The sequence below is a fragment of the Melitaea cinxia genome, chromosome 23 (assembly GCF_905220565.1).
Source record: "Melitaea cinxia chromosome 23, ilMelCinx1.1, whole genome shotgun sequence".
NCBI classification, from domain to species: domain Eukaryota; kingdom Metazoa; phylum Arthropoda; class Insecta; order Lepidoptera; family Nymphalidae; genus Melitaea; species Melitaea cinxia.
In genome coordinates this window covers 8,905,085-8,930,073 of record NC_059416.1, presented here as the reverse complement: position 1 = coordinate 8,930,073, position 24,989 = coordinate 8,905,085, and the positions used below count along the sequence as shown (strand labels likewise).

General features: G+C 31.3%; 2 protein-coding genes across 2 annotated transcripts; one reads left to right on the top strand and one right to left on the bottom strand.

Annotated features, from left to right (window-relative positions):
- The first annotated feature begins 4,417 nt into the window (after positions 1-4,417).
- Positions 4,418-4,925, top strand: LOC123665310. Its single transcript, XM_045599635.1, has one exon. It carries the CDS (start codon positions 4,443-4,445, stop codon positions 4,923-4,925), a length of 483 nt encoding a protein of 160 aa, XP_045455591.1. The 5' UTR covers positions 4,418-4,442.
- Positions 4,926-6,139: 1,214 nt separating this feature from the next.
- LOC123665189 lies at positions 6,140-12,747 on the bottom strand. Its single transcript, XM_045599532.1, has 7 exons — positions 12,595-12,747; positions 12,119-12,285; positions 11,072-11,215; positions 10,088-10,221; positions 9,684-9,827; positions 7,898-8,055; positions 6,140-6,667 (listed from the first exon to the last, which is right to left on the bottom strand). Exons 1-7 carry the CDS (start codon positions 12,745-12,747, stop codon positions 6,530-6,532), a joined length of 1,038 nt encoding a protein of 345 aa, XP_045455488.1. The 3' UTR covers positions 6,140-6,529.
- Positions 12,748-24,989: the final 12,242 nt, after the last annotated feature.

The window sequence follows — 24,989 nt, the reverse complement described above, 5'->3', positions numbered from 1 at the left end:
ACTATCTTACAATTAAAAAAAATAAACATCGAAATCGGTTCACTCAGTCAAAAGTTCGGAGATAATGTACATTAAAAAAAACCGTCAAATTAAAAACCTTCTCCTTTTCTTAAAGTCGGTTAAAAAGCTGAAAGTTACTCAGCGCACGCTCCCAACACAGGTAGAAGCAATGGTCAAGTACGAAGTTAAACTCATAATGGCTTTGGCACATAAGTCCATTGGCACATAAGTCCAAGAGCCCGCGACATGATACAAGGTATCATGTCGCGGGCTCTTGGACTAACAGCAGCAGAATAATATCCATTATCGTTGTCGTACCTTAATCAGTATTTTCATTTTGAAGTACTGCTACACATTTTATTAAAATAACTTTATAATATCTATGTATAATTTCGTGTGTATAGAAAACAGTCATCTACCTTTACTAAAACATCTATCACAATTGTGTATCGAACGAGAATCGCCTAAGACAATAGTGTTTACAAATTTCGTGCCTAATACTTATTTTTTAATGCAATAAAAATTGATCCATAGCAGATAACTCTAAATTTAGTATTTATAGGGTCATGAACGAATATTAAATAGTAGGTTTATCATAGTAAATTAACATTATAAAACGATTAATGAAACAACCCTCTCGGTGAGAATGTGCGAATGAAGACTTTAGTAAATATAGTTCTTGCATAGATATAATCGTTTGACAACAATACAGGTGGCGTTACTGTGTGTGTGCTTAAGACCGCTCGGTAGAAGTGAAAACTTCATTGGCAATCGCAATCAAGCAATAACGCAATAAGTTTCGAGTTCACCTGACCGTGCCTTTTACCGTTCAGCAGCGAAGAGCAGCTGTCTGTATCTTTATCGCTCGGGTACACTCGGTTGTCTTGAGTTCACTCGATTGAGCCTTTCACCTTAGAGTGTGACGGATCAGTCTAACTCACTACCTACAAAAAAGGTGTGTGCGGTGCGCTAAAAGAAGTTTTCACTTAAAAAAAAAAACAAAGAAGCCCATCTAGCCATTATTGCTACTCGAACGTTAATGGTGAATAAAGCTCAGTAGAACAGTATTCAGGAAAACATTATATTGATATTGTAGGTCAAAGAAATCGCATAAAATCTAAAAAATATAAATGTTTTTATTGTCTAAGAGTGTCCTGATTTTTTTTGCATCGTTGCGAGTAATCAACCTCATTCTTTAAGCGATAAAGCTAGGAACTTGGTACAAGTTTTTCGTCGTGACTTACATTTTTACTAAGCAATATTTTGTATATATACCGACGATATTCGGATTTATAAATTAGGCTTATATATATATAACAGTTATTATTTATTATATAAATATTATTACATTATCTTCTATTTAATAGATGAATTACATTAAACTAAAAAAAAAAACAAACCTAACAGTAACCTAACCTATAACAGTTTATATAAAAAATGCGCGTGTGTGTGTCAGCTCCGACGCAAGACTGGAGTTTACTCCTTCAGATCGAATGTCTATATAGGCACAAAAAGGCTTACTAGTTTAAGAAAAATATTAATATCATATCAAATAGTAAATAAAAGAATCAATTAACGCCATCGGAATCCTATTATAGACGGCATTATTAGAAAACGTCGTCATCTACACTCCAAACTGAATAAGGTTCCGATAGATGGCGTTACGAGAAACGTAACGAGGTCAATCGTTCAGTAGATTTTACTTCTCATATTTTTTCACTCTCGCCTTATATGAAAATCGATTCTTAAGGAGTAAATTCCGAAAACAGAAGTAGGGTTTGATTTTTTTTTATAAATATATATTTTGAATGAGAAATTAATGAAAAAAAACTTTTATAACTTTTATGAAAAAAAACTCTTTCAATATTGTTACAAAAAAATAATAAAATAAAAATATGTATATTTATCGTGATTTTTATGACTACAATACTGCTGTGCTTAACAGCAGGTAAAAGGCAGTAACCGTTTTCATCCTTTATTAAATTTTGACGCCATCACATTTCTTTTATGATTAAAGTTGTAAAATATATAATTAAATACTTTTTATAAAACTTATTTTAATATTATATTACAATATATTTAGTTCGAACAAATCCAAAACTTTGAACTCAACTTTCTCAGATATTTGTACTATTAATTATGATTGTGTCCAATAAAGATTATTATTATTATTATTATTATTACATTTTACTTCCTTTTCCACCTAGACACGGTGTATGTGTATAGACAGTATAATTAATTGTTTGCATATCTTCAATATTGTTTCTGAGTTCTTAAGACGTTTCTCGGGATCGTTAACGCTATTTCTACAAATCCTTATTTAATTGCTGACATGTTATCTGTGCTATGTTAATGTTAACAAAGGCAACGTTATTGGTTACGCATTGATATTATTATACATTAAATAAAATTTTGGAAACTTTTCTTCAAGTCTGTTTTCAGCAAAAACCATACTATAAGTCTATGTCTAATATCGTCGATAGGGAGGGAGGATTTGCTTAGTTTGTAATTAAAAATTATCGTACTAAACCGTATCTTTACATACAATAAAATGGTAGGAAAGTCAAAACTGTACATTGAATATTTTTTTAAAAGAATACTTGGTGTTTGATCTACAATCGATAGCGAAGCCAAAAATACAGTTTTTAGAATTTTTGTCTGTTTGTCTATTTATCTATGTCCGGGATAAAATCAAAAAGTGCTGCATGGATTTACTTCAAATTTGGCACGAATATTATTAAGAAGTTGGGTCAACATAAAGGCTACATATTATCACGCTATCACCTACGGGGAACGAGCAGTGAACCATAATTTCTTCAACGCATTCTGTAACAACGTGTAATCTAACGACGCATATATGAATGTTGTTGTTATTATGTTAATAACCATGCTATAAGCTAGCTTCACACTATAAATAAAGACATTCTGTAGTATATTTAGTATCAGCATTGCACCCGTGCGAAGCCGGGGTGGGTCGCTAGTTCAATAATATTTTCGATATTAGAAAATAATATTCAATAGTAATGTTTGAGTATGCTTTGAAATATTTAACAAAATTGTACATATATGTACGTAAAAACTCAAACTACGCCGCCTTTGACTGTGAGTGAAACTATGTCACATGTAGTTGTTTAAAGTAGAAAAAAAATATTTTTCAAAACGGACATTCTAAACAGTTCCCCAAAAAACGGAACAAAAACAAACATTAAACAATACTAAGGTTTATCAAATATACACAAACGATAAGGTAAGAATAACATTAATGGTATTTACAATTGAATATTTGTAAACTCTACTACGAAAACAAATGTAAGGTTCTTTCTAACAGATTTGAACATTGCAGTGCACTATGATTCGTTCGCTTGTTGTTTTTTATGTTTTCACGAGTTTTTCTACGGCATCCGATCTGAATCAAGTATGTAGTGTAAAAAATATTTTATAATTCTTTAAAAATTAAATGGATATTAATGAAATTTAGAAAATTTCAGACGTTTTTCTCTTTTCATCATTTATATTTTTCCTAGTGAAAATAAGAAAACGATATTTTTTTCAGGAGACGCCATACAACAATGTTGAAAAAAAAGTAAAACCTTCACAAGGAGCCCTAGGGTTTGTCGCATCATTAAGCAATATACCGGTATGATCGTCCACATAACAAGTCTTCTTTGTTATAATTATATTCATTTTTTTAATGAAGAGAAATTAAAATAAAAAAAGTGCGTGCGTACAAAGTACACATGTCAGAAGTGAAACTTCTTTGGCAAACTAATTTTTAAGTCTCGTTTATATTTATACAAATCTAAAGCTTTAGATTTCCATTCCCGCGCAAAAACTTTGCCGTTTCATCAAAAATTTACCCTCATACCTCATTTTAGTTTCACTTAAAAATGTTTTATTTAAGGTATAGATAGTCATAGAGAAATACTAGCTTTAGATCAGCAGTGCGATGCACTAATTATTATACGCTTCAGTCTGTAATATCCCACTGCTGGTCATAAGTCTCTTTCCCCACGTCGGAGAAGGATCAGAGATTAATGCACCACGCTACTCCAATGCGGGTTGGCGGTAAAGTAAAGTAATATATTTTACATCGATGATAATGTAAAATTTAATCAACATGCCGATATTCATAGATTATTTAGTAAATGAAAACTTATTATATCGATTACAAGCTTTTACGTAATACAGATTTATAGACCTCGTCCTAATTTAATACAAATCCAATGATGCATATTGTAGGTACAAAAGGTATTCCAAAGTATTCACGAAGGGCTTTTGAGCAGATTAATGAGAACACATTAAAGCGTGAGTGAATCGTAATAAAGGAATGTTGGTATTGTTGTTGGTTTATAGAGGTTTTTTAGGAAAATTTATGATAAATTAATTGAAGTTTCCCTTACCATATTTATCAATTTATTCATGTTTAAAATTTTAATAGAAAAATGCTTTCACAGGCTCCAACAAATGTAAGTTTCTACCTAAAAGATGAAAATCCAGTAAGGATACCCACACAAATCTATGATGAATACACAAAGAAAAAGAAAATAAAACCCCCACCGAAACGAACTATTCAGAGAATATTTAAGAAAGGTAAAAACAAAAGCAGGAAGATCTACGTTCATCCGGTAACAAGAAAAGTTACAGTGGCAACTGAGAAAACTGAAATGATTGATAGCGCTAACGTTCAAGACGAAGATGTCACAACGAGCAGTCCTAGGAAGAAAACACGAAAGAATATAAAAGTACCAAGATATCCAATGCCGTTCCATAGACTTCAATCGAGAAAAAATACAGCACATTATAGAAATAGAAGGGAATTAGATAGAGATGATGTTTATATACTTAAAGACTTAGACGAAATGGAGTTCGTTAATAGTGGTAAAGATTACGACATAGTCAAGGCACATGTAAAAAAATATTGGTAGTATAGTTAAAATTTCCCATAATTTCATGTGCAAAATGATGTAAGAAATGTAAGGAAGAATATAATTAATATAGTTGTATAAGGGGACGTTTTACGTAATAATAAAAATAATAATAATATATATCTATATCCTGGTTACAACACGGGAACCTCTTCGGAGAAACCGAAGGTTTTGTCTGTGCAATTATGGACGAAGTTATTAAGACGAATAACTACCGGAAACATATCATGAAAGATGGAACTCCAGACATATGCCGAGCTTGCCATAAGCCTGGAGAATCCATTAGACATGTTGTTTCCGGTTGTAGTCATCTTGCTAACGGTGAGTACTTGCATAGACATAACCAAGTAGCCAGGATTATACACCAACAACTTGCAATTCGGTACGGCCTCGTTGAAAATGAGTTGCCTTATTATAGGTATAGCCCAACGCCATTTCTTGAGAATGGTCGTGCATTGCTCTACTGGGATCGATCTATTGTCACTGACAGGTTTATTGCAGCCAATAAACCTGATATAGTGCTAGTAGACCGATCAGCGCGCCGAGCAATTATTGTTGACATTACAGTTCCACATGACGATAATCTCGTAAAGGCCGAAAAAGAAAAATTAAGTAAATATTTAGACCTTGCCCACGAGATTACCGGCATGTGGAATGTAGACTCAACAATAATTGTTCCTATTGTTGTATCGGTTAATGGTCTATTAGCGAAGAGTTTCGACCAACACCTTAAGAAACTCTCACTTGACTGTTGGATCAAGGGTCAGATACAAAAGGCAGTGTTGCTTGAAACGGCCCGCATTGTGAGGAGGTTCCTCAGCCTGGAACCTTAACTACCGGTGGCCTGGGCCTCAACCTGCCATCGGAGGACTACTATTTTTATATTTTTAAATATTTTTATTTGTCTTTTTTATAAATATATTTAAAAATGTAATCATAAGAAAATATACTGAATAAAAGAAATAATAATAAAAGTATAAAAAGTTTAATAATTAACAAGATCTATGTACAATAATATAATCTTTTAAAAATTAAAGCAACGAAATAATCTAAATAAGATTATTTAAATAATGACATTAGACACTTAAAAATACACTAGATATTTTAAATATAATAGCGAATGTATTTACATTATACTTATAAAGTTTACATCTATTCGTCTCAAATTAAATTATAAGACGAATTCACAACAATCATTTTCAAGTTAAAAAACTCCACATTACGCTGTTATATACATTTGGTAAATTAAAAAAAAATATACAAAATCAATTATCTTTTCCGATAGTAGTAAATAAAAATTTCAACGTAAGTTTATTGTAAGTTTTTGTAGTATCTTATTACAACCACTTGTTTTAAAGTTTGTATTAAATATCAGTAAATAACTTCATTCATCATTAATAACTTCATTCGTTACAAATAGCCTTCATAAGCATGTCTAAATTTATTCTGACTAGTTTTGTCATGATTTTTCAGTGTGAATTTTATTTCGAACCTATAACTGTTCTTTACAACAAATTTTTCTTGACTGAATAACAGATCGGTTTATTTTTGTTTAAAATTGAGTTGTATGATGTTGTTTACATATTATTGAAATTAAATCAGTCTTAAGCTTCTTCAGCTTTTATATCTTCAGCGCCTTTCTTATTTCTGAACTCCCAGCCTTGGTAAGCTAAGTCTTGAGGACTGACATCATGTTCCCTGAAGGCTATACCATTGGAGCCATACTTGTTGTAATGGTTGCCCTGAAAAATTGCCTTGATTGAACACGATAGTCGAATAGATATATAGGTCTGTAGATAATATTCAGGAAGTAGAAGATAAGTAAGGTTTTAAACAAAATGGCATCAACTGTGCACTGTACGTTTCTTGATATCACAAATAAGTCAAAAGTGATCACAAAATATTCCAGATTATAATACCAATTACCACTTAATATGCCCCTTAAATACGAGTTTCAAATATGTACTCTTTACTGAATTGATGTTCGTATAATTAGTAAACTAATGAGTTCGCCGATTGTGGTTTGTCCAGTTAAACCACAAATCCAAACGCTTTAATCTAATCATACACCAGATTAATTGAGGACTGAATGAACTTAATTTGACATTGTAACAAATTGGAATGCTTTATTGGGATTTGTAAATTTGCTATTAGAATTTGCTTTGACATAATCAGATAAATTAGTAGCAATTTTAAAATGACCAGTTTTTTTTTTCTTCTGAAGAATTCAGTTTGCTTTTTATTAAATCAAGTACCTATATGGTACAAGTTTAAAGTTTCGATGATTAAGAAAAACGGTATTATGTTTTTCCTCTTAACCTATTGGTTATAAAATCACTAGAATTATATTAATTGAATTGTGATGTGTGGCTACGGCACTAAAGAATTTAGCCACCCCCTCTCTTCCCGTGGGTGTCGTAAGAGGCGACTAAGGGATAACAAGGTTCCACAACCACCTTGGAACTTAAGAAGCCGACCGATGGCGGGATAACCGTCCAACTGCTGGCTTTGAAATACACAGGCCGAAGACGGGCAGCAGCGTCTTCGGTGCGACAAAGCCAGTGCTGCGGTCACCAACCCGCCTGCCCAGCGTGGTGACTATGGGCAAAACACATGAGTTCACGTTATTTTTGGCGTAAACTTGTGGAGGCCTGTGTCCAGCAGTGGACTGTATAGGCTGTAACGATGATGTAATGATATTAATTGAAGCAATTTTCAATTAATATAATATGCCTGTAATATCCAACTACTGGGTATAGGCCTCTTTCTCCATTTAGGAGAAGAATCAGAGCTTAATCCACCACGCTGCTCTAATGCAGGTTGGCGGATATATTCCCTACTATGAGTAACGGTTGCTATCAGGTGTACACTATAACAACTGGGACCGACGGCTAACGTGCTCTCCGAGGCACGGTAGGGAGACTAGTAGATGATCATTATCTTATGTAAATGTATAAAAATAAATAACTTACAGCATAATTTTCATAATGTCCATAAGTTGCCGGTCCATGCCCTTCCCTGTACGGGCTTAAGCCAATGCCAGCCGGAGAGTATTGCGGTCCAGTGTAATGACTTGACGAGAATGGAGATGATAGATTGGGTTTGCAGAATTTGAAGTAACCGATGACACCTGGTAATAAAAATATGTTATTATTAATGGTAAAAATTTAGAAATATTATAAAACAGTTTATTTTACTGCTTTAACATGGTAGATTAGGCATCAGCTGGTCCGATTTTGAAAATCCTTACTAAGGTATATAGTTCTAGTAATAAAAGTTATTTTGTTTTTGACTATGAAAGATTGGGGCGGGGCTATCACACGATAAAAACAGCCACTGTAAGCGTAGATGAAATCACTGTGTTTTTCTGTGTTTGACTGAGCCTTGTTTCTATATCTGAACATTCAATGTTTATCTAATGGGCCATTAAATGTTTAATGGTGGTATTAGAATTGGTAAAAGAATCTGGACAAAAAATTTTAAAGAAAAAAATATGTTCAAAATAAAATATACTTTTTAAAATACTTTTTATTTTTTTTTCTTCTTGTAAAAGTAAGTGTAATAAATCGAATGATTCGTCTAATTTAAGTTAAAACAGCGGACTTATTACGACAGACTCTAGCTAATATGAACACGACTTTGTTTTCGATACAATTAAGGTTAATAGGAGAAGAACATTTTTTATAATACAAAACTTGTATGAGTAAAAAAAAATGTGAGAAAGTAAGCTTAATTTTTTGAGTTATATTGGTTACTCTGTTTAGTTTATTATTTTTTAAAGAATTTTAGACGATTAAGCCAACAACCTGCTAAAAGGACATAGTTTTAACGAACAGTATAAGTGACTTTACTCACATTATTGTCATTAACTAATGAATAACGAATGTTTTTTTAAATGTCTACATTTTAGCTAAGAGAAAAATGTAATATCGTTTTTTAGAACCATTCATGTAGAGATGTTTTTATCTTGCTCTGTTTTGTATTGTACTCGTAATAGAGTATTACTTTATTTAACTATGTTATAGTGAAACTTAACAGTCCCAGCGAGGATCAGCGGCTTAAGAAGTTATAAAGATTACATTTCTTACATTTTCATTAAGAATACGGAGTATTTACAATTTTTGAAACTATAGGCATTAAATTATAAGTAAACACGTAAATTCTGAACACATTACACTGTATTAAAAATAATTGTTAAATAATTAATTCCTTTTTTACATCATTCTTAGATTTTATTATTTTATAGATTCATTTGTTTGTAGTGTTCATTTCTTGTGTAATTCCCAAACTGTATCTGATATTAAGTGATTATTGCTGGGTTATTGTGTTATCTAATGCAACCATAATCTATCTTTCACTAAGTGCAACGGTGATTTGTGCATGTGGTGTTAGCCTATAAGTGGTTGTTGCACTTGTGCTATGTATTAATTATATTTAAATGTTAAATGTCTGTGAATCAGTGTAAACAACTGTTGGCTAACCTAATAAATAAAATAAAATAAATAAAATTTACCTTGCACGGTTTTTACTTGTGTATTTGGAAATACTGAAACTTTTAGGACCTACGTAAGAAAATCTCTTAAGAGAGAGAATCGTATATTAAGTATGCAGAGGAACATAATTAGCTTTAGCCCATTGTACTTTAATACATATAATTAACGCATATAATAGTGTCATTTTTAATAGTTTCATCCAATTATCAATTATAATACGAATGACTTGGGTATTGTTATCATTACCATTTTAATAACTTCATACCTGGAATGATGAGAGCCATGAATCCTAAGAATTTCTTGAAGCTAGCGAGGCCGAGGATGAGAGGTAGGAACAAAAGTAATTTAAGTTTGAAAAGCTTCAGGATCAGCAGCATAGGAATTATGAGTTTCTTCAGCTTATGGCGGCCTGAAAATAAACATCGAATATTTACGCATTTATTGATAATAGCTTTTGTGATTTGTGACGTGAATTTGTTGCTTCAGAAAAGCTACGAGTGCTTGATTTTTCTAGTGTAGAATTTCTGAAATTGTATTTACTGTTTAGTCGATCCGGTGTTATTCAGTATATTTATTTAAAGCTTGTATCTACCACAGTAACCTTACTTTTACTAAACAACTCTTTGCATTTTTTTACATCATATTTGTCCAAAAATATTTTACACTTACGGAAAGGAGGCGCTTTCTTATCTTCAATAATGTCAACTTCGTCAGCAATTTCGTCTAAAAACCTTGGAGCGATGACCCCATTAGATGTCACCTCATCATCTAACTGGAACTCCAGAGCAGTAGACCTCAAAAATCTGTAAGAAAATTGAATTAAAGTGGTTTTAGAACGTGTTCTGAGATCAAGACTTAGATTTAGACTCTCAAGCAAGACTTATCAAGCATAAACAGGCTTGTTGAGTTGTCTTTCGGTGGGCTATAAATAGATTATTATGAACAGAACCCATGAATGTAGGTTACGAAAAACTACTTCATCCATTTAGGATTTCTGGTAATATTGTTAGAACAATAATCATATGCAGTAATATATTGATAAAACAAGTAGAATTTATTTTTATTACATGTTGTATTACTGTGGTTTCTGTTTAATTTCAATCTAAAATGAAGTTGTATTTTTATTTAGATCTTATTGTATTGCTTATTTATTTAGTACAAGAGAGAATTTTCGTTGTGGATAAAATATTTTAGATTTAATGGAAAAAAAACAGTAATTTTTCTAAACTTTGTTTTAAGATGTAAAAGGGACTTCTCTATTCTAACTTTGGATTAAGTCGAAAAAGGCAATTAGACATTGAAGTATTATAAATAAGTAATGTTTGTATTGAGTTTTATTGGTATGTTATTGAAAGCATTGAAAAATTCGTTTCTTTGTTTGAAATCATAAGTACCTTATTATGAATGTATAAAGTTGTGCAAAAATGAACTGGTTGGACGAATTTAACACTTCTTATTGATGATTAATTATTTCATTCTCGTGTATTGTGTGTATTAATTATTTGACTACAATTGCTTAGTAGGAAGTATCTGTAATGTCAGTGACAAAATACGTTTCGTAAATAAATAAGCGATATAATATAAAGTGGAGCCCATAAGATGTCATTTTAATACTTTTTTTTTAAATTATTTTTGTGTTATTTTACAACTTACCTTTCAATTTTTCTCATTCCATATTTGACAAGGGCATCCCAATCAGAGTCTTCGCTTCTTGGCTGGGAACTTAACTGAGGAGGTTCTCTGGCTAACGCTCTGGCTTGAGATTCTACCTTAATCAGTACTGCGTTATCTGATAAACTGTAATACATAACAAGAAATGAAAAATTATTACACCCATATTCGGCCGGGAATTAAACCTAAAACCTCAGAAGCAGAAAACATGGTAATGCTTAATTTATTCAATTTTTTCGAAAATGGCTAATCATCATCATCATCATCATTTCAGCCTATCACAGTCCACTGCTAGATATAGGCCTCCACAAGTTCACGCCAAAAATGCTGTGAACTCATGTGTGCTACCCATAGTCACCACGCTGGGTGGGCGGGTTGGTGACCGCAGGGCTCGCTTTGTCGCACTGAAGACATATAAAAATACCTAATATTATACCGATAAAATAGCTAATATTTTGATAGTATTTTGTAGTTTGTAAATGAGGTAACATGTGTTATATGTATTATGCGAGAGTAATATCACTTAAGACAAAGTATCTGTCTTCTCAAGAGCTATAGTTTAATTATTAACTTGAACATTGGCTGTACTCAAAATTAGTGCAAATAATGTAAAATGTTGTTACGTTACTTGAATATATTTTAACAAGAGATAATTATGTTTTCTGACTACTTCAAGATACAGTTTGCTTAGTCATATTTACAAATTATTAAAATCACCATTACCATTCACCAGTTGTAGATAACGTCATTTGACGGATGATGGTATCCAACAGATAAAAGTTTTTGATAAATTATTCTATTTTACCATCGAATTCCACAATATTTAAGAAATATTTCTATTCGTAAAAATGAATCTAAAAGTTGTAGTTCATTAATTGAGGAGCAACAGATTCTAATGGTCTATTTTACCTCTTGCTATCAAAGTTTATTGCTAACTTATTTGTAGGATAAACTTCACCAAAAACCGGTAAAACTCACCCTTGACAAATGAATTATGGTTTTTTGAATAGAAAAAGTAATACAACTTACTGGTAAGCTTGTTTGTCAAAAAAATCATCGAAACTTCTTAAAGCTTGAGCCTTGAAACAATCGGCTAGATCTCCATTGAGGCACTGTTGAGTCGATTGTTGAATGTAGGGATCCTGGTCTTCTCCTAAACCTATCCAATCTAGCAGACCACGACCTTGGGCTTCAGGCTGCAATTAGATCAAGAAAACAAACAAATTCTTTAGTTCTTTGGTCTTCTAACACAAATAACTCATTTTAAAATACAACTATTTAAGGGGAATCAAATAAGGTTGATTTGCTATCTCATAACTTTGCTTTTTTATCTGAAAGTTGGTGCTTGTAATGTGGTCAGATTTAAGTTTGGGGGAGTTAACGAGTAAATTTTAACAATTTTTAAGATATGCCTGATAATGAATTTTATTTGACTATTTTTTCGATTAAAGTAGATACGTTGTACTTGTCGATGTACATTGAAGTTGAATTTCATCAAAACTCACCGATCTTCCACGGTCACCTCCAAAGTTCACCGACCTTCCCTCTGTTTCTTCTTTAGGTGGTTGATCAGGTAATCTGAATCCACCGTCTCCTTTCGATTGCAGCGTTAGTAACGCTGCCACAGCAACCATCAACCATCGGGCCCGGTTAAGCATTCTTGTTTCTTACGGTATCCTGGTAAACAAAATTAACATTACATAATTATTAATGTGTTGCTTATCTCAATTAAATTTAAAACAACATTTTTTTGTTAATTTATATATACTTGTGAGTTATTTATTTTCAAATATGTTTATTGAGATTTTTTAATTGAAATTTTTGATTTTTATAATAAATTCATAATTATTTTTAATATCATATCAAAAATCGGGAATCGAACCCGAATCTGCGACTGACCGTGTCCGTGCACTAGCCAATTAATCTATGGAACGATGACATCGTACGATTTTATTTTTGTGTGAGTAGCACAAAAATAAAATCGTACGAAATTCATAATTTTATGTAATAGTAACTGTTAGGACTTAAAATTACTTTCTTAAAGCATTGATTTATTCAATTATATATTTCACGCAATCGACGTATTTTACAAATAGAATACTAGGATTTCCTCCTTTTACATAAACACTTTCGCGCATTTGACTACTGGTTTTCATTTACTTGGTTTGATTTAAATATCACACACTCTATTTTCAACCCTTTGTCTAACGTATTCGAGTTACAAATAGTTTGAACACACATAATTTTAAAAATATTTTTTTAATTGAATAAAAAAAAAATCCAACATACCATTTAATATTTGATAAAATCAATAAAATAACTTTCTCGAAATTAAACATTGTACAGACACAGGTAAACACAGAACTGTTTTTAATATAACGTCAGTAGAGCGTATTGTAACACGGCACTTGTTAGAAAACGCATAACTGGTAACGCGCTGCGTGCGAGTGAGAGGCTCGAAACGCGGTCAAAAACTGCGCGTGAGTTGACCGTAAAATATCATAGAATATAAAAAAGTATATAGTCAAATCGAGAGCCTCCTCTCTTTTTTGAAGTGAGTTAAAAAGATGATACTTCAAATATACTTTCTTAATCACACATTTATATCACATTTTTATACAAATCATCTATATCACATTGATATACATACTCGTATATTAATATAAGTATGCTATATAAGTGAATAATAAATTCTTGTAAGCAGATAAAAGATCTAAAAACACAAAAGCCTTACAAATTAATAAATTAAATTTTAATTTTATTTCATAAAAGGAGGTTCTCAGTTCGATTTTTTTTATTTGTGTTACCTCATAACTTTTTAACCGATTTCCAAAAAGGAGGAGGTTCTCAATTCGATTGTGTTTTTTTATTTATGTATGTTACTTCAGAACTTATGACAGGGTGGACCGATTTCGACAAAAAAAATTTAATCTAAAGGTGGTGCGTGTCATTTGGTCCCCTTTAAATTTATTTGAGATCAAACAACTACCTTTTGAGTTATATCTAATAATGCGTTTCTTTTTTCTTTCGAAAAAAGAAAATCGACTTCTAGCGCTTGATTCAAAACGCCATGTTAATAAACAGAGACCTAAACCTTCCTATACTTACACATACAACTTTGCGGGTCAGCTTTACTGCCGCAGTTGCTCTAGGACATTTTAAACTAAATGTGGATTAGCGAGCCATATTAGGGCCCATCAGAGAAATTAGTCATGACTCCCTGGGTCGCCGTCATCGAAATCGATGAGGAGAACTACTACTACTAATAATGCGTTTTTACTTTACTATTTTTTCGTCGACCTACGTTGTATTATACCACATAACTTTTTACTGGGTGGGAGTGGGTATATTAATGATTTTTAATTAAATCGAAAGCTGATGTTTATTATGAGGTCAAATTTAAATTTCATCGAGATCTGATTACAACTTTTTGAGTAATCTTTGATAGCGTGTATTTACTTGACGATTTTTTCGCCTACAGCTACGTCACATTACTTGTCGATGTAATTGAAGGCGGTTTTTTTTTGTTTCGTTTTCGAGCAAATACAATTATTATTGGGTTGATTGATTTTGATGATTCTTTTTTATCGAAAGGTGGTGCGTGACATGGTTCCACTTAAATTTTGATTATGATCTGACTAGTAATTTGGTATGTATTTATTTGTGTATTTAATTCTTTATATGTTTATAATATATACTATCTATTTATATATGTATGTATATATGTGTGTATATGTATATATGTATATATATATATATATATATATATATATATATATATATATATATATATATATGTATATATTATTGTATTATTAGATTGTAGGATCTACTTTGTTTTTAATTTTCTGTTTTGCCTTTTGATAACCCTACTCTTTTTGTTTTAAAATGTCCTCTACCCCAAGGTTGTCTGGAAGAAATCGCTTACCTAGCGATAAGACCGCCTTTGTGCATAATATTGTTTTGCAAATTTTTTTTTTTTTAAAGATGTATGTTATGTTAGCTTGTAATATGCACAATAAAGTATATTTCTTCTTCTTCTTCTCTTCTAATTTGAGTTATATTCAGTTAGTTAATTGACTATTTTAAAACTAATATAATTTAAAATATTATTAAACTTTCTAAAATTACAAACTGAACTAATTTATTTATTTGACATTCTTCAATATAAAACCATTTTACAGCTAGAAGTTAGAACATACCTTTACAAGAGACAAAATAATTATTAGTTTATAGTTAAAACTATTCCAAGTGTCGTGAATTATAATATAAATATGTTAACAACATACCCTTATTACATATAACACATATTACTTAAAAAAAAAATAGTTTTAGCCGGTAGAAACTAGCTAAAGCCGGTTTTAGCGGTAACTTTCCAAAGTAACGGTTCTGTCGCTTAATCTTTGTCCTAAGCGTCGCGGAAGTGGAATTAAGTCGGCGTATTCCTTGAATACAAAGTAAGGCACAGTTTTTTAAGACATCCTTTTTAATTAAATTCGTAGACCCAATTTTTTTCTTAAATTTCTTTGACAAAAAAGACCGTTTAAAACATTAATTTAATTATATTTTAACTAGCTTTCCACACGCGGCTTCGCCCCTATGGTGGTTTTTTTACATGATTGATTGACTAATGCATTTTTTTTCAATAAAATATAGCCTATGTCACTAAGTGATATTGTGATGCACACTTACTGGTAAGTTAGAAGTTCCAGAAAAAGAAGAATTTTTAAAATCGGTCCTGTAGTTTTGCTCTCCATTCCAAATAAACAAAAAAATCAAATCTTTCTTCTTTATAATATTAGTTTAGAAGATAAAATAATGGTATTAGGTATTTAAAATTATTTCACTTAATTGGCGAATGAGACTTATATATTAATATTTTATTTTTCGTATGTTCTAGCAATAAGTAACTGTTTGCGTAAATATGATTATTGTATAGTTTATAGGTATGTTAGGTAAATAAGAAAAATGTTTTTTTATTTTTATTTACTCATATGCCTTTCCATATCTCAACGCCCTATAATTGTATCGAACGCACGAACGTTCTCTCGTACCAAACCATGATTTTCTTTATTAATACATAGAATAATATTGTATTAGAAGTGTTAGAAGCAATATATCAAAAAAATTAAAATACTCAGGATTTAAAGTAATTCATTGCAATAAAAACTAAATAAGAAGACGTTGAAAAAGAGATACACATACTGATTTTTATGACGAAATTAAGAAAAGGCAACAAAGTAGAGCTCTTATCTAAGGAATTGACGATTTAGGATTTATTTGTTGGATTTGTGGGTAAGGGATGATAATAGGGTCGTAAAAGATGCTGTTGTATCTAAATCTACGGTAATATAATCAAACTCTTTGATGATTTTATATTTGTGTAAGATACAAGTCTCTTAACTACGCAACTTCACTCAAACTCTAGGATTACACAGTACATAATTACAGACGCCCAGCCAAAGAATATCATCAGAATGGTCCATTCAAATATATGTCACGTGCGGGGTTGAATCCGCGGTTGCTAAAGCTATGACCAGTGCTCACATCCTTAACCGAGGCAGCTATCCTACTAGGACCGTAGAATTATCGTGTGTGGATCAAAATTATCGTATCCGTCAAATTTGTGTCGATATAGATCAATGTACGATACGGTACTATTACAAAAAAATATCGCACGTGTACGATAATTATCGTACGGTTGCGACCACTGCGCCAAAATACTTATCGTCCGTTCCGTGCTCATGTTAATAATACGAGTACACACACACATATATTATGAATTATTCTAGAAATGACAACGGTTATTTTTTATGCAAATGTAATTGTATTAATTAGCAGGTTCAGGATGGTAAAGATAATAATTTTCTGGAAGTCATTGGCCTAAGTACGAAGAATATTTCTTCAATGAAGTTTGCCAAAAAGTTCATCGTGACTAAAAAAATAATCTAAAATAAAGCCCAAAGTAAACAACAAATCAAAACACATATAAATGAAATACTGAACAGCTAATGTTAGAAAAGCACTAAGTTGTAACTGTAACTTAAGTTCCTAAGTAAACAATTTAGAAGCAAATCAGTACGATATTAGGTTTAATTTTAACTGTGTAAGCGTTAAAATTCTCTGTTATAGTAGATTTAGGTGCTATTTTGGTGTAACCTATTATAATGAAAGCATGACATGACATTGTTCATATTCGGTTTGTAAATTAAATATAATATAATATTTATATAAGTTGTGTCGGGATATTTTAGTGTAAAATGTTTTTGGGCAAAAAAATTACTGCAATTATTATTACAAAGTTTTTTACTATATTTATAATACTGTATTTATAATACTGTACTGTACTGTGTGGCTACGGTACTAAATAATATAGCCACCCCCTCTCTTCCCGTGGGTGTCGTAAGAGGCGACTAAGGGATAACTCAGTTCCGCTACCACCTTGGAACTTAAAAAGCCGACCGGTGGCGGGATAACCATCCAACTGCTAGTTTTGAAATACACAGGCCGAAGACGGGCAGCAGCGTCTTCGGTGCCACAAAGCCGGTACTGCGGTCACCAACCCGCCTGCCCAGCGTGGTGACTATGGGCAAAACACATGAGTTCACGTTATTTTTGGCGTAAACTTGTGGAGGCCTATGTCCAGCAGTGGACTGTATAGGCTGTAATGATTTATAATATTTCTAAGTTTATCTTGACTTAGGATTATTTGCAGTATAATTAAAGTGTCATATCGCTCAAGTAGCATAACATGTAAAGTACAGGTAAAGTACATTTTCAAACATTCAAAGTTACGATATCTGAGCAGAATATTTATATATATGGTAGTAATTTTTTTGTATATATTTTACTTATTGGAATTGGAATTGGAAGACCAAGATAAGAATAATTTTCTACTTTATATTCCAATTATTCTACTTGATATTCATTCAAATCTTTAAATACGCCGCCATAAAAATGACACCTGTACAAACATTGTTAGGATTACCAGAAAGGAATGGAAAAATTTGAGCGAGAAGGGATTGGGCCATACAGATATGATTGTCGATAACATGTAAAATATCTAATACATCCCTTCTTCTTTTATTTATAATTTTTAATTAACGGTCATCCCTTTTCTAAGAGAGGTAAGATTAGGTTAGTATTTGTTGTTAACTACTTTACAAATAATACGGCGAATACTGACTGAACTGACTAACTACAATGAATAGTAGTTATATAATTATTTCTTATAAGAATACAGCAACGAAAAATGTAAGTTAAGTGTTTCCAAAGTGTTTTAAATTATTTTCCTTCGATGTGACTTTCTCATCACGTCTTTGTGTTTTGAATGGATAATACCTCAATATGTATGAATAACTCGACCGACTTTTAAAACACTATTGTTTTTTTTTTTTTGGAAACGATGACTGGAATACAAATTTCATTTTCTTTGTTTGGTTAAAATTTCTTTCGGTTGACTTGACGCTTTCAGTTTGTTCATAATGTATTCATTTATTTGAAAAGTCTGTTTTAAGATATTTAGCATAGGTTTTTATTTAACTAAAATGTTTCGATAAAACTTACGCGATATATTGTCTATTAATTATTTAATTATATTATATAATTTAGGTACACTTAAAATTTACAGAGAAAATAGAATTGTCGTTTCCTGACAAAAAAAGGAAAACTAAACTTGTTGACATTAAATAATACCTACTACCTACCTACTAGAAATCGTATATATATATAATTATTATTAAAGTTAAGTGTAATTGTGCTAGCTTGAAGGAATAGGAAAGGAATAAGCTCTCGGTATACTTACTAAGAAACATTGCTAATTGTTGTCTAGCCGTCAAAATACGAGATATAGTAATTATCTAACACTGGACTTTAAGACGGTAAAAATTAAATTACTGATAATAAAAAAAATTGACTACATGTGAACATTTAACCTTTCTCACGTTTTTATGCCTTAAAAATTTATCGAAACATTAAGCGTTAACTTAAAAAAAATATTTCAGAATGGTTTTGGTTAAGTCGCTCACGTCGTAGTACCATGATTATTATTTTATAGCCGTTGCTCTTTGATAATGTGAATTATTTTATTATATACTAGCTGACCCCGCAAACGTTGTTTTGCCATATATCTTATTAACCCCCTTATCCCCCCCCCCCCTACAACTTAGGGGTATGAAAAATAGATGTTGTTCGATTCTCAGACCTACCCGATATGCACACAAAATTTCATGAGAATCGGTCAAGCCGTTTCGGAGGAGTTTAACTACAAACACCGCGAAACGCGAATTTTATATATATAGAATTAATGAATCTTAAGATAATCACTTTTAAAGAAACATATCTTGCATCTTTATTAAGTACATACAGATGTATGAGTAATTTGGATATGAAGTGTCTATTGTGTTACAGTTATGCAATATTCTGCAAACGATTCTAGGTCATTGGAGGACAATAACTTATGTAATTATTACGTCAACGACTCACACAAATACACAACTACAGGACAGTACTTTCACTAGACTTGTTAACTTCCTACATTCAGAAGAAAATCTCGAATCCCGTTAATTTTGTGAGCAATAAGATCAAAATAGTAATAACTTTCCATGATTTTGCTCTGGCTGTTGGAAATCATTTTTTAGATCTGTCACTTTAATGGATGTGAGTCGTTACTGCTGCTCTTCTAAGACGTAAATTATGATGTATTTAGAGCCTTGAGCTTTTGTAATAAACAGACTGTATGTACACAAATAAAAACAACTCGAAACTCTTATAAGTTCAGTAAGTAGTATAAATGTAAGGGATTGACATTCCTAAACAAAGAAGATTATAACATATGAATGCTGTTGACAATCAACGAAATTCTAATAGGTAATACTAGGTATACTAGGTAGAATATATTATATTCTAATAGGTATGATTAGATCGTTGGCGCAGTTTGTAGAGACCCTGCTTTCTGCTCCGGGGATTGGGGGTTCGATACAAACCCCAAGTCTGGATGTAATATATATATATATATATATTTATTAATATATGTATTATTTATATGTATGTTTATCGAAAAAAATATATATTTGTAGCTATACCAGTCTGTTCCCTATAAGCTTTAAGTTGTTTATTTTAGGAACAGATGACCGTGTGTGTATGTTGTAAATATTTATATTTATTTATATTATTTATAGATAAGCGCTGTGGATTAGACTTTATTTCTTTAGCTGTACCGAGAAGAGGTTTCTGCTCATCATTAGCACGTTTTTAGGTTGTTATAGTTCTGTTCAGTTCAATAAAAAAGTGACAAGTCATATCTTTATATCATTAGGCGTAAGACTTAATGATTATCTGGTAGATACATTTTAAAGGCCAAGAAGTGATATTTTGTCTTTGTCACACGTGAAATGAATCAACAATTCCAACGATAGATAGGTTAAGAGTTCGTATTCTACTTGTCTGGTTGTTTGTCCTTGTTTATTTTTGAGCCATTTATAAACTGTACCTTTTATTACGTTTAAACATTAAAAAATTGTTTGTTAAATCAAAATTAAACTCTAAAGCATTTTGGTCGGTATTCAAAATCTTTACCATAAAGCAGATACAGAATCTAAAAATAGTAGAAATAGTCGTGTCCAAAGGGTCGTGTCTAAAATATACGCATTAAAAACCGCGGGGATATTTAGTATTACGTAATATAAAACTTCACACTATGAGTCATAAGACACCAAATATAAAAAAAATAATTGTGTCAATATGACATAGGTTCATATTTCTTTATGACACATAAACGTCAAATGCAAGATGTTGACATCAGGATATTACCGCCAAATTTAAAAAAAATATATACCTACTAATGTTTATGCAGGATACCAGACTGATATAGTTTTTTTTAGAATATGTATTCTTGATGATCATATTGATTGTATAATTCTGTCAGAATAACTTGGACTAAGTGTCTCCCGCAAGTTATTGAGACCCAGCAACGAAGAGTCAACGTCAGGGCTTAGAATGGTCATTGTACTCCTGGTTCAGGACTTAGTAAGATAGCGTCTCAACTTATTAAGTCTTTAAAAGGATTTGACACAATACAAAAAGAAAAACCACATTCCAAAACTTCACAAGAGACACTAGACATTTTATGAAGCATTCAATGGTATAACTTTTTTTTAACTTTTACTGTAGGGTTACCGATTTAAATCTATTCTGATATATTTATACGTAATATTATATTTTTTATATTATGTTTTATTTGTTTGTAATTATTTATTAGTAATAATTAATAAAAAACTTACCTAGATGATTAATTAATATGAATCTAGACCACGTTCAATGCACTGAGAGTTGCAAACAAGAATGACCCACGGATCGTCAAACTACCTTATATAATAACAATATAAGAATTGCATAAACTTCTTGGATCCGTATTGAAGAAACATATATTTACAGGCAAATTAAGACCTTAACTCAAAGAACTAAGATTTTATATTGTAGAACATTTTATTCACAACCCAAATTATATCACCACAAACAAATTTCAACCTCAGCTATTACTAATATGGCTTATTTTCATTTGTATAGTTTTTTCTTAGCTTCAGTGAACTAGTAGAAATAATTTTTGGTTATAGGCAATTGATCTTTAACATCTTGGTATTATGGTTGAATTTGCAGTTTAAATGGTGATGATGTGAACGTTTGAATGAAGTTAGCGCAACTTTGGGATATCCCAGTTGTTGTTTTGAGGTATATTAGTATGGAGATAGACTTTTTTCTTCTAATGATAATATGTATATTTTACCGTTTTAGCAAATAATAAATATAATCAACATTCAAAGTTATTCTAAGTTAGCAGCACATAATTATAGAGTATAACGCAAATATAGTTCTTCTTAAAATTAGATTTTAGTGGTTATTATTAAAAATCATCATATTATAAAAAAAGGAAGTTACAAAAAAAGCAAAACATTACATAGTTTTGAAATTTTAATATAATACTATTTACAATACATATACATGAGATACTAATTTTAAATCAACCAATTACAATGTATTCATCGTTAAATAGTCTATCCCTAAAGTACCTAATCTAACCATTTACAACTAAGTCAAGTTTTTAATCGAATTTGATATAGATATATGTATTGACTTTTAAGCATTTGATAACCTTATAAAGAAGCCATCTCCATACATCTTACCCTTTTATTGTATCCTGGTTTTCACAACTCTGTTCATGGAAACCTTACGTTGGAAACGTTACGCCCCTCGAGGTATCAAAAATTTGTAAATATACCCCTTTATGTATTAAAATTGTTTGAAAAACGCGTTTGTATGTAACAGTATTGAAGTTTTTGACCATTTTAAGCGTCTACTATTTTCTTTAATTAGTTTGAAGTGGAAAGTTAGAGGAGTTTTGTTATATATAGGTTGTGAAAGGCGTTTTCTGATATCGGGAAGTTGCTCTTATTTTATGGATGTAGGTACCGCTACGTTTATTGATGTGTAGATATTTCATGGTCTTATACTGGTTGACTCTTATATCTACTGTTAGCTACAGTACGTTATACTATAGTGTTTAATTAACAAAGTTAAATTAATTCGCACAAAAACCTCGTCTAATTAAGTTAATTGGTCAGAAAAAAAGGCCTTTCGTATTTTCTAGTAAAACGTCTCACTAAAATACTTTTGGTTGTCATCGTTTGTAACTATCGTAATCGTTTGTAGCTGGCTGATTTTGATACAATGAAAAGGTGATTTTAAATTAAATGAAATTAAAAGGCAAAAAACAATTTCCCGCCATTTTTAATTTGTTTTTCTGTCTGCCAAAATGGGTGAATCGAACGAAGAAATTCGGTGCATTTTAAAGTTTTACTTTAAAAAAGGGAGAAACGCAACTCAAGCCGTGAGAAAAGAAAAGAAGTGTCAGTAAGAGTAGCACAAAAGCGTTTGCAGACAGGAAATTTTGATGTCAAAATGCATTTACCTCTATTCGCCCAGTTACGGACAAACGTTTCGAAATTTTTGAAAAGGTGGAGCTACGCCCAACCAGATTTTTACCCTGAAATTTTCATCTGTTTGGGTCTATTCAGAATTCTTCAGGTGGTTAAAGTTAACATCAAGAGAGGACTGCCCAAACTATTTGCGGCTTTTTAATGAGAAGTCTCAAAATTTCTACAGCAACGACGATAACCTTCGAAATGATACAGGACCTACATACTAAGGTGGCGGTAAGTTATCGAACAAAAGGTACATATTATACTACATATTATAATTAATGTAGATCAATTTTATAAAATCTTACTTAGAATTTCTATAAAAATACGTAGAAACTTTTTTCCCAAAACAATATTATAGTCATTATCGAAAAATACATGTTGTATTTTTTAACAATGGCTATCCTTATTGTGGCGCAGTTGATACCCTGCCTTATTGCTCTAGGGGTTCAACTCTCGCTTCGAACCTGGGTGTAATATTATAAATGTAAGTATTATGTATATGTAATTTTATTAAAAAGTATATGAAATTATCATCAGTCTGGTGTTATCTAAAATAATGGCATTAAAAGGCAGACAGAAGAGACGCGTGTGTATGTTAAAAAACATTAAAATTGATGCAAGTGACAGCATACTTCAATCGTTACAGGATTCTCACATCTTCAAGTACTAAATCAACTTTATATATATATATATATATATATATATATATATATATATATGTATATATATATATATATATATATATATATATATATATATATATGTATATATATATATATATATATATATAACACAATTATTATATTACTCGTTTATTTGTATGTTTATCTTAGAAGTACTTACGCTTACGTAAATTTCGATGCGGTCTGAATATGCATACTATCAATTATTTTTATAATAATTCTATTATACAGGCTAAGCATACAAATGTATATTTGTCTGCTTAGCTTTACATACGTATATATACGTAATAATTAGAGCGTCGATACGTCTTCCAAATTCGCAATTCTGTACTTAACTGCCTATAAAAGATAATTGTGCTCGCAAACGAAAAGAAAATCAACTTTTATTACATTGACAAGTAATACAACGTAGGTAGACGAAAAATAGTCAAGTAAATACGCATTATCAAAGATCACTTAAAAAGAAATCATCAGATCTCAATTAAATTTAAATGGCACCACAAAACGAGCATCAAACAGATTTTGTCTAAGACGAGAATTATCGAACTTGGTCCATGCAGTAAAAAAGTTATACGGAATAGGTATCGAACTATCGGTATAGGTCGATGACAAAATACGCATTGTAAAAAAAATATTCAATTTACTTCTCTTATTGTTGTATTCAGCTGATGTCTGAATCAATCACGTGACTTTGTTATTGTTTATGCAATAGATTTTTATTTGTCGACGAACGAATTCAAGCGTGGTGGTCAAATATTAAATCGTTGACAAAACTGTGTTATGTTCAAAAACTTATTTAATTTATTTTTTTTATAAACCTGAGAAATAAAATTACTATCTGCTTGATGGTAAGTGGTTACCGAATACGCTACGCTAGCCTATGAATGCTACAGCAACAGGAACATAACAAATGCTTTGCAGATCCTACCCCCTGTAAATACAACACACTTTTAGGAGCTCTGGCAACCTTACTAACCACGGGAACACAACACTGCTTGAAAGTGGTTTTATTTTGCTATGATTTTCTGCAAGGTATTTAGGTACTTTCCTTCGCGTCAATCTGTAGTATCCCACTACTGGGTATAGGCCTCTTTCCCCATGTAGGAGAAGGATCAGAGCTTAATCCACCACGCTGCTCTAATGCGTGTTGGCGGATATATTCCCTACTATGAGTGACGATCGCTATCAGGTGTACATGATAACAACCGGGACCGACGGCTTAACGTGCTCTCCGAGGCA